The sequence below is a fragment of the Bos indicus x Bos taurus genome, chromosome 22 (genome assembly GCF_003369695.1).
Source record: "Bos indicus x Bos taurus breed Angus x Brahman F1 hybrid chromosome 22, Bos_hybrid_MaternalHap_v2.0, whole genome shotgun sequence".
In the NCBI taxonomy this organism is placed as follows: Eukaryota; Metazoa; Chordata; class Mammalia; order Artiodactyla; family Bovidae; genus Bos; species Bos indicus x Bos taurus.
This window is the reverse complement of record NC_040097.1, coordinates 28,457,538-28,474,313: the sequence shown is the minus strand read 5'-3', so window position 1 is coordinate 28,474,313 and position 16,776 is coordinate 28,457,538. Positions and strand designations below refer to the sequence as shown.

Sequence of the window (16,776 nt, the reverse complement as noted above, 5' to 3'; positions counted from 1 at the left end):
AGGGAGTACATACATTTAAAAATCTTATTTACAATAGTAGATTTACAATAATAAAACTCACTCTTTTAAAGCATATATTTCTAAGAGGTTTGACTTTATTTCTAAAATGTACCACCATCAATATATAGATTACCTCTATGTTTTATTTATTATGAGCAAGACTCAAAAGTTGATTCTAGTGTCTTGCATCATTAAGTGCTAGTTAAAAAAAACTTGCAATTTGTGTTTATAATAAAGTATAATATGTTTCTGAGTCATAGAAATTTTAATATGCAGACAATATTTCCTATAGCTTTTTGAAATTGAGTTTTTGTTAACAACCTTCTAACATTTGAGTGAGGTAAAATGTATTACTCCCTAGAGTGGTTTATTCTATTTCTGCCTTTAGTCAAAGAAGTGGTTTTAATGAGTAAAGCAGATACAAATGGTGTTTCTTTAGATCACTTTTCCCAAAAGGACCCTCTAACTAATTTAATAAGAGGTTATAACATATATTCATTTTTCATAGGTATATGAAAATAGTAGAAGCTCTGCCAACCTATGGAGTCCATTATTATGCAGTAAAGGTAAATACTTTCATATGACGAAGCTTTCATCATGACTGTGTTATCATATGAGCATTAGTGAACAGCATTAACTTCCTAAAATCACATAAATCAATATGCATATTTATGTAAATTTTCTCTAGGAATTTCAGCTTTTAGAGTAAGATTGAATTTCTTAAAAAAAATAAAAGCCTGATTGTATCTTGTCATTGTTATAGCAAATTATAAAGCATATTATCTTTGTAAAATGCTAGCTATGTTCAAATGTGTTCCCAAAGCCTCTATTAGCCCTGAAATATTCAGATCATTCTCTTCTGGTACACCTATGCATTTACCTACTTTTGCTTATTTATGTCTTTCAATTGGGCACCTTCCAATACTACTAGATGTACATTTCATACCACCTTTGTATGAGAATCATTGGAGAATCATCCCATATCATTTAAGCAGCTTCATAAAATCCTCAAGTTTCTACAAGATTTGTAGTACCCATTTTCAGTTGGTATGTTTTATATTTGAGTAGTATTTTTAGATTTCATACACATGGAGAAATTGACTAAGAAAAACTTTGAGATGATAGAGAACAAAGCATATTGTTAATAAAAGAGTCTTGTTTGAAAGAGGTATAATTTTATACTTGGTCAATCTTGAGTGACTTTCCAAGTTCTGACAGTGTTTGCAATTCCAAATGGTGGGGAATTGGATCATACATACCTGTATGATGAGGACACCTTTTACTAAAAATATGTAGCAATTCCATTTTAATTTCTACTGATTCTTAATTTGTTTGCATATGGGTATATGTTTAAGCCCAAGTTTTTTCTTTCCCTTTGTCAGTATACCCTTTCTTTGGCAAGACCTAAAAGATAAATTTATGAGTAAAAAAAAAATTCCTCCTCTCCCCTTATATACCTCAAAGTCATTATTCAAGCATCTTGTCTTTGAATCATTTAACTCATCCGAAGAGTGCTTTAGTATTCCCATGTTCCTTGTTAAGTTTATAAACATTAGGATTTGGAACCACTTTTCTCATCTTGGTAATTCTTTGGAAACTTCCCTGACCTTTATAGCTAGTTACTAATCAAGAGAACAAAGAGCTTTTTTCTTTTTCTTTTTTTTTTTAAATGACTAACTGGCTTTGTACTCTGGATTAATTACTCGTTGAATTACTTATATTTTATATCTTCTTTCCAATTGTTTAATCCTAACAATAATATGTCTTTCTTTTTGATGGTGTTAATAGTATTGGTGTGTTTTGATTTATAGATCTTATTTGAAGAAATTCTAAGAAAGTGTTCTAATAACAAGCAGGATTTTATAGTGTTTTGTTTACCAAGACAAAATTATTTTGACTTGCTGATACTTGTTAAAGCAAGAAATTGGTAGATATTACTTCATCTCTAGAAGACTTAACAATTAGGTCTTGGTTCTCATGTTTTTCCATCTTCCAGGATAAACAAGGACTTCCTTGGTGGCTTGGAATCAGCTATAAAGGAATTGGCCAGTATGATTTGCAAGATAAGGTGAAACCTCGGAAAGTAAGTGTAAATCGTTTCAGACACGGGAACACTAAGCTGTTCTAGAGCTAGAAACGTCACTTTAAGAGGCAACAAGCAATCTTGGGTAAAGAATTTTTGATTAGTGAAGTCCTAGGTGTACAGAAGAGTCAAGTTAAATGTGAGATACTTTTTATAACTCATTCATGCACCATTTATACAGCAATTCCATGTCTGATCATTTATTAGTAAAATTATGCACAAAGATTTAACTACAAGGATGTTGATCACAGCATAGTTTATAAGTGTACACATCTAATTTCTATTTTAAGTTAGTATGAACATGATGATGTCATTTGTTTAATAAATTTTATCTGTATATAAAAAAGATGCATACATATACATCTTTACATTGAATGGATAAACAAATGGATGAACTGTAAAGATGTAAGCCAAAAATTTGAGTACTGGTTACCTCTCAGGGGTATAGTTACAAGTAATCTTCTTTCTACTGTTGCTGTTATCCTTGCTTATCTTTGTTTCACAATTTTCCACACTTAACATGTCTACTTTTGATAAAGGAATTATGTGCTGTTTAATAAAGGTACACTATCTGGCTTGGATTTTCCAGAGCTAATAAGTTACATTCTCGGCAATTTGATTGTGAGATTGTTCCTCTTGACCAAGCGTAAGTGTACAATACTTCTTATTGCCTGTGTAAGAATTGATGAGTTTGTGTAGATAACCATCGAGCTGCTCCGGCCTACTCAGTATTATAGGAACATAACTTACTCATGCTGGTAGGTTTTGCCACCCTCCCTGTCCTCTGCTGCCATGTCTGGGAATCACAGCTGTTGAAACAATGGCCTATAATAACAGACCGTGGTCCAGCGGCCTGCGCCATCACATCCCTACATCACAGCCTTAAATAGCTCTTGGCACTTCCATCTGTCTCTGGCTTTAATGTGTACTAGAAAAACAGCCATGTTTTTCATAAAGTCAGGCCCTGTTCATAATACCACATGCTCTTCATCTTCTAAGTGTCCATTCAGCTTCAATTGGTGCTTACAATCTTCCTTTGAGTTTAGGCAATAAATAAGCTACCCTTTTCTCCTCATTTTATGGTTGTGAAACTGGCACAGAAAACATGAAAGGGTGTCTGCCAGAGCAAACCACAGTCCCCTTTGAATGCCTATTCAGCTCTCCTGGATCAGACTGGCTGGGCACTGTGGCTTCCTATTGGGGATTCTCAATAAAAGTAAGACAGCATTCAACAGAGATCTGCCTGGTGACTGACAGTAAGCAAACCTGTGTGTAATTACACAGTTAGAACTTGATCTCTGTAATTTTGGCCCAGTGACCCAGATCAATTGAAATAAGGAATATTTAATTTCCAGGAGTATAAGTAATTAGTGGTTGTGTTATGTTTTGGGTTTGAGTTTTTGTTTGTTTGTTTGTTTTGGTGGTGCCACAGGGCCTATGGGATCTCAGTTCCCTGACCAGGCATTGAACCCTAGTCGCAGCAGTGAAAGCCCTGAACCCTAATCGCTAGGCCACTTGGGGAACTCCCCAACAAGGATGTATTTGAAAGTTTGTTTCTAAGATTAAATTTCCAATAATGATAAATAATGATAAATTTCTAATAAAGAAATGATAGGCATATCATTTTTTGAATATTTTTCAAAATCATTTTTCTGTGCAGTTATATATTTTGATGTTTTTAGAAAACGTTTTAAATAATCATTTTAAAAGAAACAAACAAAAAAAGCACCTACTATAGAAGCATGTCAGTTGGGGTAGCAAGTCCTTCAGTCTTCATCCCTCGCCTGTTTATAAACATTGTCAAGAGGCCGATACTGATTCATACAGACTTTGTCAGTGTGTATACCAAGCAGCAGCAGCAGCATACCAAGCTTTTACAGCATGAAAGACACCTTACTATATATACTATGTATTTTCTTTTTTTTAAAAAAACATTTATTTATTTCTGTATTTTGACTGTGCTGGGGCTTAGTTGCAGCACATGGAATCTTCACTCATGGCATGTGAACTCTTAATTCCAGCATGTGGAATCTAGTTCCCTGACCGGGGATCAAACCCAGGTCCTCTGCATTGGGAGTGTGGCGTCTTAGGCGCTGAACCACCCGGGAAGTCCCTGTGTGCTATTTCACACTATGTCATATTTCTCCAAGCCACTTATAAAACCGATCTCTTTTCACTCTTTTTAAAGCTGCCTAGTTCTGTATGGTATCGAAATACTTACTTTATTTAGAACTGGTTATTTAACCAGTTCTCTCGTGATGGACGTGTGGGTTGTTTCCACTGCTAGGAGGATGGATTTGGAGCATAATGAGTTTCTTATTGAAACTAGCCCCTAGTTTATCTATCATGTAGGATCAAATGACTGCCTATCATGTTTTCTTATGGCAGACCTCATCTCGGTTGACTTTTTTTTTTTTTTTGGTAATTTATTTCTTCCCTGAATTCTACGTTAATAACATTTCTTTAAAATTGTTTGTTCTGAATTTGCATGTAAAATATAACTTAAATTGACTCAAATAATTTCTTAGCTAATGTGCCTTGAGAAAATTGAGATTCTCACAGACTAAATGGATCTACTAAAAACAACCAGGCTTTCTTCCAAAATAATGGTGAATCAGAATCTGCACAGTAAATATTGCTGTTAATTTCCTCTCAGTTGCTCATGACTCACAGGCCTTTCTTCACATTCACAGTTTCATAGAAATTGGTAAATATTGTTTGACACTGATCATAATCAGGTTTGCTTGTTCATTTTAGAGTCTAGACAAGGATCAGAAGCCGCTTCCTTCTAGAGTTTTCCTATTTCATTTTTAAGATATGCCACTCAGTTTGAAAGGGACCATAAACAGATATCCGGCGTCATCACTGTCTTGCTCTCTCTTTCTTGGTTATTTTTGGAGGTATCCACTCTCTACTATAGTTCACCTCCTCCTTGCTTCTTCTGTTAAGCCTGACAAGGGACTCTGCTTCCGTATCTTTATTTTTCCCTGTTCAGACAACTTAAGGGTTTTGTTGGCGGGTGGAGTTTTTCAAGTCCCTGTCCTGGCTCAGTTGGCACAAATAAGGGAGTGCATAATTTAAAAGGACGTGAACACTGATATATAAAAGGAGGACATGCTTCAGCTGTTTTCATGGGCCAATGCTCCAGCAAGTTACCAATGGCTGGGCAGAAAAGAAGGTCAGATTGGCAAATCGGAATGAAACAAAAGCCGGAGTGGGAGTCTGGGTAGATACTCAGCCTCTTGAACCACATGCCTGCTGTATTATAATTACATGGCTTAAAAACAGACCAGAAGGAGGAAGGTTTGCCAATAACATGTCAAAAGGCTATTTTGAAAAATGGTTGGTCCGAGTCCCACAGGCTGAACCCTTCTGTCCTTTCTACGTGTCTATCAGTTATAGCCTCTGAATGTTGGGGACTGTATTTGTTTTACCTCCCAGAATACCCAGCAAAAGCATCTGTGTAGGATAATGATACAGGCCAAGGGTTTGGGAAGAAATCCAAAGCCTGTCTCTGATGTCTGTTTGCTGTGTGACCTTGGGCAAGTTGCTTAACCTATTTTTAAACTCAGTTTCCCGATCTGCACAATGGTGATGCCACCAACTACATAGGGTGGTTGTAAAAGTTAAATGAGATTATATTTAGCATTATGCCTGATTTGCAGTCATTACTCCATACCTGGTAATTACTCATTGATGGTGAGGGAGAGAGGCAATAAAGAAGGGTATGAGAAATATTCTTGGATTCCTATTTGATTAAGGAAGGATCCAACATTGCTATAGACCTAGAGCCTTAGTGTACCACCTGAGAGTACACGCTCACATTTTCTATTTTCAGAGGCTGGTAAGCATTCTGCCTCTCTCAGTTCATTCACCACAATGCCCTAAGGTATGATGCAGATTAAAGAGAAAAGTTTTAAATTCAGAGTTATAATCCACAAAGATTTCAGGTATTAAAAATTCAGATCATAAGCAGTTTTTCTTTTAAATCTGCCCTTTCAACATGAAATGTGTCATTGCAAATTCTTTGGGAATATGAAACATACCAGAACTCAGCTTCAAATTGTAGGATATTCACACTTAAAAACGATGAAACTTTATTAAAAAAAAAAAAAGCAAACACATTCCTTCTGGGTTTTTATTGTTCACTCAGTATTTCAAGTCTTCACAAAGTAGACAGTGGGTCAGTGTCTGAGTAAAGTGTCAGTATCTGTCATGGCTGATTTGTACCCCTCCAGCAAGTTATTTCACTGGGGAAAGCCAGAACCTGTCAGAGGTGGGAGGAATAAAAATGACATGCTAGTCAAGGTGTTACAGTAGACCATCGTAGGATAAAATGCTTTTCAAGATTAATATCTTGCTGCATTATAACACTCTAAGAGAGTCTTAAGATACACTTCATTACCCCAGGACATTTCAGGGTGGGGAAGAGGCCTTTAAACATCAGTTAACTAAACTTTTTTTTTTTTTTTTAATTATTGGATTTTCCCATTGCCTAGAGCCAGACAAATTAAGTAACCAGCACAAAAATCTTCCTCTTGCCTTGTCATGAAAGTACAATGTTCATTTTATTTAAACTCAGTGACTTGCGTATTCTTCTAAGCATGGCCAACTTTTGTGTGTGTGCGTGTGTGTGTGTGTGTGTTTAGTTGGAGGATAATTACTTTACAGTGTTTCTGTCATACAACGACATGAGTCAGCCATAAGCGTACTTACATCCCCTCCCTCTTGAGCCTCCCTCCTTGTCCCCCCACCCCACCCCCAGGTCATCACAGAGCACCAGGCTGAGCTCCCTGTACTACCCCGCAGCTTCCCACTAGCTGTGAGCACAGCCAACCTGATGATTTCTAAGTCCTGCTTGCTTCTTCCCCCCGCCCCCATCACCATGGACCTCGATTTGAATGCTAGTTCTAATGCTGCTGAAATGCTAGAGGAGGTTAAGAGTAGGAGAGAGAAGATAACGTGTGCTGCCCACTTGTACTTTCTACATCAATACAAAATGAATTGTGGTGTGCAGGGAGAAAAACGAATTGCAGAACCCAAAGACCGGTCCATCCTGTTTGTAAAGTCTATAATTAAGCTCCAGCCACACCAATAATCAATGTGATTGTTAAAACCTTCCACAGAGTCAGTGGGAGGAGAACCAAAGCCTTATAGTATGGATTTGAAATAGAAACCAGTCCTGCACTCTGCTTACCCGCTGGCTGACCTGCAGCTGTCTCTTAGCCTTTTGGGTCTCTGTTTTCTCAACTATCAAAATCAAAGAATTCTGTGTCTCTACCTCACAGCTCCTTATGTGGACCCGATGAGTTAGTGAATTCCTTCATTGACTACTTATTTTTCTTTTCTTTTTAAAACTTTTTATCGAAGTATAGCTGATTTACAATGTTGTGTTACATTCAGATGGATGGCAAAGTGATTCATACAATCGTGAATACATATACATCAATTTTTTTCAGATTTTTTCTCTTATAGATTATTATAAAATATTGAGTATAGTTCCCTGTTCTATACAGTTGGTTATTGTTGGTTGTCTGTTTTATATATAGTATTGTATATATGTCAATTCCAAACTCCTAATTTATCCCTCCCCTCCTCCTTTCCCATAGACATTGCACACACACACACAAAACCTTACAGTTACTTGTTTTCCCCTTCATACCATACTCTAATTTATAGAAACTTTACTGGACAGCACAGGTATTTGTCTTTTCCTCCTATAATTAATCACTATGAGAATTTGAAGCAGATCTTCTAAGACAGGGAACTCAGAGAATTGGATGGGCATTGTTGAGTCTCCATTTCCATCTCGTGACCAGTAGGCAGATGGAAAGAAGCCAAGGCAAGCAGCCTTGTTCATAAAAATCACCAGGTCTAACTGCAAAAGAGTCTGGAAGTGTATCCTCTAGGTGGGTGGCTGTGGACAAAGCCATCACTCAAAGTGTTTTGTTATGAAAAGAAAGGAGGAAAAATAGATCCTGGGGGTGACAAGTAGTTTCTGTCCTTCTGTGTTTGTTCCCTTTGAAGTCTTTCAGGGGGGATGGTTAATGAGAAACAAACAAGTTAGCAGAGCCTGAAGATACAGATTTTGAATAGTCTCTGATGGGAACCAAGGAGACGGAGGGATGAAAAGGGGACAGGTGGGGATGTTTCCTGTGTTCAGGGAAGGCTTCTCTGAGAAAGGTAACATATGAGCTGAGACCTGAAGGGTGAGAAGGAGCCAGGCTTAAAACAAAGCATGGGCTGGTATGTTCATGTCAGAGAACAGTGTATGCTGATGGGAGGGGGACAGGGTGTTATAAAAACTGAGAGACCCCTGCAGCTGGAGCTTAAAGAATGAGTTTGTTCCCTGTAGAAACTGAAGGTGATGGTTAACAAAAATAAAGTGACTGCTGGTCAGGCAAAACCATTAGATTTCTTTATTTCATCTGTTACTCTGTGTTGATAGGCACTTACCGAATGGCTGAATTGTTGGCATATACAGAAAAATGAAAGACAGATCTCTAATAGGACTGACCAGTCCAAATGCAGAAAAACCAGTTAGTATGTAAAGCATGGTAAAGTTTTTCTGTTTCACGAGGCATTAACAGTATTCTTCATTCTGTACTTATAACTAAAGATCAATTTGGCTTCAATTCATTCATCCTTCCGGAACAAAATTCTAGCAATATACTCTGTTTGATATTTTTCCAACAAATTTTCTTGAACCTTTTCTGTTTGCAAGGGCTCTGAACGTGTGCTTTATATTCTTTATCTCATGTAAGGAAAAACCCACATCTTAGTCATCAAGGCCCTGACAATCTACCCGAAAAGACAAAATCATGATTTTTATTGAAAATATTTAAAAAGCAGTGATGGTGGTTTGGCTGCTAAGTTGTGTATGACTCTTTGTCTGTAGCCCACCAGGCTCCTCTCTCCATGCAATTTCCCAGGCAAGAATACTGGAGTAGGTTGCCATTTACTTCTCCAGGGGATCTTCCCCTCCCAGGGATTGAACCTGGGTCTCCTGCATTGCATGCAGATTCTTCACCAACTGAGCCACCAGGGAAGCCTAGGTACCAATTTGTGAGAAGGGATGCCAGCTGTCAGCATCCAGAAAAGTCATGCAGGTATCTCTGAACCACAGGTCAGCACTGGCTATACCAGATACATGCAGCAAACACTCTAGGTACATGCAGCAAACACTCTAGGTACTAACAGGTGTCATGAGATCAGCCCTGAGAGATTAGAGATTTGGCCACAGAAGGAATTTATATGAGATGACATTCTCCTGATCAGATTTTATGTTATGCATTTTCTGATACCCAGGACATCTTCATCTAAACATTTCAAAAAATACTCCGAATGGTTTGTTCCTTGCATTTAAGACCTTATGTTTTATGTGTGCAAGGTTATAATATCACATCTGAAAACCTGAGTATGCACCATTGGGTTGTTGTTGTTGTTCAGTCACTAAGTCGTATCCAACTCTTTGCAACCCCATGAACTTCAGCACGCCAGTCTTCTCTGTCCTCCAGTATCTCCTGAAGTTTGCTCAAACTCATGTTCATTGACTCGGTGATGCCATCCAACCATCTCATCCTCTGTCACCTCCTTCTCCTCCTGCCTTCAATCTTTCCCAACATCAGAGTCTTTTCCAGTAAGCCAGCTCTTCGCATCAGGTGGCCAAAGTATTGGAGCTTCAGCTTCATCATCAATCCTTCTCTTGAATATTCAGTGTTAATTTCCTTTAGAATGGACTGGTTTGATCTCCTTGCAGTCCAAGGGGACTCTTAAGAGTCTTCTTCAGCACCCAATTCGAGAGCATCAATTCTTTGGCACTCAGCCTTCTTTGTAGTCCAACTCTCACATCTGTACATGACTACTGGAAAAACTGTGTCTTTGACTATATAAGCCTTTGTCAGCAAAGTGATATTTTATGGAATTTCAGCACACCAGACACTGAGAGCATGGCCTCTTATTATCTTATCAGTTGCTTTAAGTCCCTCTAGGAGGTAACATTTGCATTTAGAAAACAATCCGGACAGCTATTTATTTCTAAAGGCATTACCTAGTTGAGAAAGAGAGAACTCCAAAAATCATTATTTTATTGCAAAACTTTTATCATCTTCTTCAACACACACCACCTACCAAAGTGGAAGTGAAAGTGAAGTCGCTCAGTCATGTCCGACTCTTTGCGACCCCATGGACTGTAGCCTACCAGGCTCCTCCCTCCATGGGATTCTCCAGGTAAGAGTACTGGAGTGGGTTGCCATTTCCTTCTCCAGGGGATCTTCGCAACCCAGGGATTGAACCCAGGTCTCCCGCATTCCAGGCAGATGCTTTAACCTCTGAGCCACCAGGGAAGCCTACCAAAGCATAGTTATATTACTAACAGTGATGAGTCAGCTTTTCTCAGTCTCTGAACTATCGATGTTGGGGGCCAGATTATTCTGTCCTGCACATGATCTGATATTCAGCAGTATTCCTGGCCTCTAACCACAAGATACTAGAAACAGCCTCCCCTCCAGTGTGAGAACCGAAAGTATCTCCAGACATGGCCAGATGTTCTGGCAGTTGTGGGTGAGGGTGGGAAGTGAAGCAAAATCATCATTGGTTGAATAAGTAAGTAAAATATGAGAGACTCAGAGTCCTTTTCCTACAAATGGCTACTGTAATTGCTGCTCTTTTTTCCTGTGAGGTAGAACTGGGAATTACTCCTTTTTCCTCCTCTTTTCGGTTAACATAACAAATCTCCATAGAGTATTCTTCTCAGATGAGAAAGGTGGGACGCTGGGGACTTTGGAGCCATCCTTGTGCTTGAGTGTGAATCTCAGATCTGCACCTATTTTGCTTTATGACCTTGCTCTGTCTACTTAAGTACCTCTGAGCCCCAGTCTTCTCTTCTGTGAAATGGAGCTAAATGCAGTACCTCCCTATAAGGTTGTTGGGAACACTCACTCTCAGTCACATAAATATTTCACTGGTCAAAGTGGCTGGCTGAACAGAAGGTAGGTCAATTTGGCTTTCTCAAAGCTCATTATCCTACAAAATTCTAATTTTCTGGTACTCCAGAAGGCAAACAACGCTGTCTTCCAACAGCACAAGAGACAACTCTACACATGGACATTACCAGATGGTCAATACTGAAATCAGATTGATTGTTTTCTTTGTAGCTGAAGGTGAAAAAAATCTCTATACAGTCAGCAAAAATAAGACCTGGAGCTTACTGTGGCTCAGATCATGAACTCCTTATTGCAAAATTCAGGCTTAAAGAAAGTAGGGGAAACCACTAGACCGTTCGGGTATGACCTAAATCAAATCTCTTATGATTATACACTAGAGGTGACAAATAGATTCACGGGATTAGATATGGTAGACAGGGTTCCTGAAGAACGATGGACAGAGGTTTGTAATATTGTACAGGAGGAGGTGACCAAAATCATCCCAAAGAAAAATGCATGAAGGCAAAGTGTTTGTCTGAGGAGGACTTAAATAGCTGAAAAAAGAAGAGAAGCAAAAGGCAAAGGAGAAAAGGAACAGTACATTCAACTGAATGCAGAGTTCCAGAGGTTAGCAAGGAGCGATAAGAAAGCCTTCTTAGATGAACAATGCAGAGAAGTAGAGGAAAATAATACAATGGGAAAGACTAGAGCTCTCTTCAGGAAAATTGGAGATACCAAGGGACTATTTCATGCAAAGATGGGCACAATAAAGGACATAAACAGCAAGGACCTAACAGAAGCAGAGGAGATTAAGAAGAAGTGGCAAGAATACACAGAAGAACTATACAAAAAAGGTCTTAATGACCTGGATAACCATGATGGTGTGGTCACTTCCCTAGAGCCAGACATCCTGGAGTGTGAAGTCAAGTGGGCCTTAGAAAGCATTACTATGAACAAAGCTAGTGGAGGTGATGGAATTCCAGCTGAGCTATTTCAAATCCTAAAAGATGATGCTGTGAAAGTGCTGCACTCAATGTGTCAGCAAATTTGGAAAACTCAGCAGTGGCCACAGGACTGGAAAAGAACAGCTTTCATTCTAATCCCAAAGAAAGGCAATGCCAAAGAATGTTCAAACTATCATATAATTATACTCATCTCACATGCTAGTAAGGTAATGCTCAAAATCCTTCAAATGACGTTTTAGCAGTATGTGAATCAAGAACTTCCAGGTGTACAAGCTGGATTTAGAAAAGGCAGAGGAACCAGAGATCAAATTGCCAACATCCTTTGGATCATAGAGGAAGCAAGGGAATTCCAGGAAAAAATTTGGTTCTTCTTCGTTGACTACACTACAGTCTTTGACTGTGTGGATCACAACAAACTGGAAAATTTTGAATGAGATGGGAATACCAGAGGACCTTACTTGTCTCCTGAGAAACCTTGTCTCCTGTTATGGGTCAAGAAGCAACAGTTAGAACCAGATATGGAACAACAGGCTGGTTCAAAATGGGAACGGAGTACAATGAGGCTGTATATTGTCACTCTGCTTAGTTAACTTATATGCAGAGTCCACCATGTGAAATGCTGGGCTAGATGAATCACAAGCTGGAATAAGATTGGTGGGAGAAATATCAACAACATCAGATATGCAGAGGATACTATTTCTGCTTGCTAATGGCAGAAAGTGAAGAGGAACTAAAGAGCCTCTTGGTGAAGGTGAAAGAGGAGAGTGAAAAAGCTGGTTTAAAATTCAGCATTCAAAAAACTAAAACCATGGCATCCCTTCCCATCACTTCATGGCAAATAGATGGGGAAAAAGTGGAAACACTGATTTCCATTTTCACTTCCAGTGAAAAAAACACATATTTTATTTTCCTGGGCTCCAAAATCACTGCGGATGGTGTCTGCAGCCACAAAATTAAAAGACACTTGCTCCTTGGAAAAAAAGTTATGACAAACTTAGACAGCATATTAAAAAGCAGAGATTATCACTTTGCCAGCAAAGGTCCATATAGTCAAAGCTAAGCTATGGTCTTTCCAGTAGTCCTGTACAAATGTGAGAGCTGGACCATAAAGAAGGCTGAGCACCGAAAAATTGATGCTTTTGAACTGGGGTACTGGAGAAGATGCTTGAGAGTCCCTTGGACTGCAAGGAGATCAAGCCAGTCAATCCTAAAGGAAATCAACTCTAAGTATTCATTGGTAAGACTAATGCTGAAGCTCCAAAAGTTTGGCCACCTGATGCAAAGAGCCAGCTCATTGGAAAAGACCCTGATTTGGAGAAAGATTGAAGGCAGGAGGAGAAGGGGGTGACAAAGAGTGAGATAGTTGGATGACATCACTGACTCAATGGACATGAGTCTGAGCAAACTCCAGAAGATAGTGAAGGACAGGGAAACCTGGCTTGCTGTAGTCCATGGGGTTGCAAAGAGCTAGACAGGAGTGAGCAACTAAACAACAGCAACAAGCTGGCTTGTGGGTACTAAGAGTATACACATCAAGCGTAACTTTTTTTACATGAAAAAAAGTAAGTAATACTATGATTTCTTTTGCTTCAAGTTATAGCAGGGGAATTACTCTGAGTCATTATTTGATGTACAGTCATACACCACGGCTGTGACTATCCCAAATTTAGTCATTTCCAGGTGAATCTGCAGTTAAATGATTAACCTGTGTTATAAGTGCTATTTAAAAAAAAAAAAAGTTTCTGATGACATCTTTCCTATCATTACCTAGTGTTAAAACTTTGGACCCCGTCAGCTTTCAGTCCATCAAGATTCACACAGACAGTTGAATCCGTTCTGTCCAAGACTTTTCCGTGTCTTTCAGTACTCCAAAGGTCCCCCTTGCTGGTACACACTTCTCGACATTTTTTATGTGTTAGGGCATGTCCCTTCTTTTTCTGAGTGCTTCAGACCAGAGGGAGCTTGCTAGCTTGCTGCCATGAGTCTCCCTGTGGGCGTGCCCTTGACCTGTCCCCATGTCCCTCCTCTATGACCTTGGCAATACAGAAACAGTGGACAGATTTCCTACCTAGAGGGTGTAGCAGGAAATGACCAATGAAATCAAAAGAGATAGAGCAGTTTTTACAGAGGCTGACGCTCATGGCTTTGGAAACCCGAGGGACACAGATGTGTCAACAGAATAACTCGACTGTTTCTCATCAGTGGAAAGACAGATATGGGATCAAGACAGCTCTGTTTTTAGTTCTAGTTCTGCTATTAAGTGGGCTTCCCTGGTGGCTCAGATGGTAAAGAATCTGTCTGCAATGCAGGAGACCGGGTTCGATCTCTATATTGGGAAGATCCCCTAGAGAAGGAAATGGCAACCCACTCCAGTATTCTTCCCTGGGAAATCCCATGGATGGAGAAGCCTGGCAGGCTATAGTCCACAGGGTCACAGAGTCCCACGACTGCTATTAAGTGGCTCTTCTCCATTTTCAGAAAAGATGATAAAATAAGGGAATTGGACTGAGAGTCCTTAATGGATACAAATGACTGTATCACTTACTGAATGTTGATTATGAGCCAGGCACTGTGCTAAGTGCTTTGTGAACATAATCTCAACTAAACCCTTCCAACAATCCTCTGAGGCAGGCATTGTTGGTCCCATTTTACAGATTAGGAAACTGAAACTCAGGAAAGTTAATCAACTTGCCAAATAAAGCACATGTATTGAAATCAGCATGTATGCCAAGGCACTCTGATATGGTCCAGTTGGTGCAGTAAGCATCACAAGGGAGGGGACCTGGTCATTATTTTCCAACAAGAACAGGACTTTGCATGTACAAGGTGGACAAGGTATATTTGTTAATTGAAGAAGAGTGTGTAAAGGACAAGAGCTACTTAAGTATGTGACTTCTGGTTTCTTAAAAGTCCTTCTGCTTTTCCTTATAGTCTTTTTTTCTAAAGTTTGTGATCTCAGATATTTAGGAATCACTGTGATTGTAGGATAGGAAGGGGAAAGGTGATTTCTTCCAGTTCTTTGAGTCTATAATGGTGGGGTCTAACTAAATATGAATTATAGGTTTCAACAAAATGCCTTAATTATTCAACCCGTGCATCTCATTAAAGCGTAATTGTTGTTTAGTTGCTTGGTTATTTCTGACTCTCTGCAACCCCATGGTCTGTAGCCCACCAGGCTCCTCTGTCCGTGGGATTACTGGAGTGGGTTGCCATTTCCTTCTCCAGGGGATCTTCCTGACCCAGGGATCAAACCCAAGTCTCCTGAATTGGCAGGCAGATTCTTTACCGCTGAGCCTCCAGGGAAGCCCCAAAGTGTAATAGTGTGTGGCAATTATTCTAAAACTGTCAACTTCCTTTACATCTAAGGATAAAGGGAATAGATTCTGACTATGATTTTATATACACGTTCACTTTTAAAATGGGATTTGATTCAGCTTTGGTTTTCTGTGTCACTTATTACATCTTTGACACTTTGTTTTTCTAAGACAAGGTGATTTGTAACCTAAGGAAACATTCTTTTCCTATTGTAGTTTTTTTAAATTATCTCTTTGCTACTATCACTGTTCTCATTGCTCCTCTTTGACTTTTTCAGTTGTATCTCTATTTATTTTGTAATCTCAAAGTTAATCCTAGCTATTATTTCATCTCTTGCTATCTTCTTCCTTGTTTTGATGCTAAAGGGCACAACTAATCATTCTATATGAGCATAGAGTAGACTCTTCAAAACTGTCACCCACCAGGCTCCTCTGTCTATGGAATTTTCCCGGCAAGATTACTGGAATGGGTTTCCATTTCTTCAGGGGATCTTCCCAACCCAGGACTCAAATCTGCATCTCTTTCATCTCCTTTTTTGGCAGGTGGATTCTTTACCACTGCATCACCTGGGAAGCCCAGAACGAAGTCTGGAAGACCTAATTTGTAGTTTTATTGTCACCATACAAGGATTTCCTTTTGTCACTAACACCATGAATTCTAAACAGAACACAATTTCAAATTCAACCCTATTAGTGAGTGCCACATAAACAACAATAAATACTAATTAATGATTGTCATTAGGCTGGTTTAACAATCACTTTAGGAAACAGTCCAGTTTCATGCTCTTAACTCTGTGTGGCAAAGCAAATACAATTCTTCTCTCACCCTCACCCCCCTGCAAATCTCCAAGAGTGGGAATTTTGTTTTGGCAAAAAAAAAAAAAAATTCTTTCTATTTTAATATGAAAATTACAAATTTTCTCTATACATATACATGCATAAAATATACATAGTGGTGTTGGTGGTTTAGTTGCTAAGTCGTGTCCAACTCTTGTGACCCCGTGGATTGTAGCCTGCCAGGCTCCTCTGTTCACAGGATTCTCCAGGCAAGAATACTGGAGTGGGTTGCCATTTCCTTCTCCAGGGGATCATCCCGACCCAGGAATTGAACCTAGGTCTGCCTGCATGGCAGGCAGATTTCTTTTCCGACTGAGCTATGAGGGAAGATTCAATATATATAGTAGCCTTGTTCTATCCTGTAAGACAGCATACCCTATAATAGTGCTTCTCTGTACGGGGTCCAGTAAAGCATACTTAGCTCGTTTGTGCCTTCCTTTGAACCTTGATCTTTTTCCTTAAATGGTTTCTTGCAATTCTTCTTCATCTTTCAGGTGATTTATTTAGAGTTGTTTAGTCACTCAGTCGTGTCTGACTGTTTGCAACCCCATGGGCTATAGCCCACCAGGCTTCTCCATTCATGGAATTTTCCAGACAGGATTACTGGAGTGGTTTATTAACATGTCAGGCCATTTCTCTCTCTCTCTCTTTTT

The 16,776-nt window shown here is 39.2% G+C and overlaps 1 protein-coding gene across 4 annotated transcripts in view; it reads left to right on the top strand.

The window, feature by feature from the left end:
* Positions 1-16,776, top strand: part of FRMD4B (FERM domain containing 4B) — a 360,291-nt gene that overhangs the window by 314,167 nt on the left and 29,348 nt on the right. For all 4 annotated transcript variants that reach the window (XM_027523804.1, XM_027523805.1, XM_027523807.1 and 1 more), the window contains 2 exons: positions 509-566; positions 1,997-2,083. In XM_027523804.1, the coding sequence (XP_027379605.1) occupies positions 509-566; positions 1,997-2,083 (145 nt within the window). The remainder of the gene's footprint in view (positions 1-508; positions 567-1,996; positions 2,084-16,776) is intronic.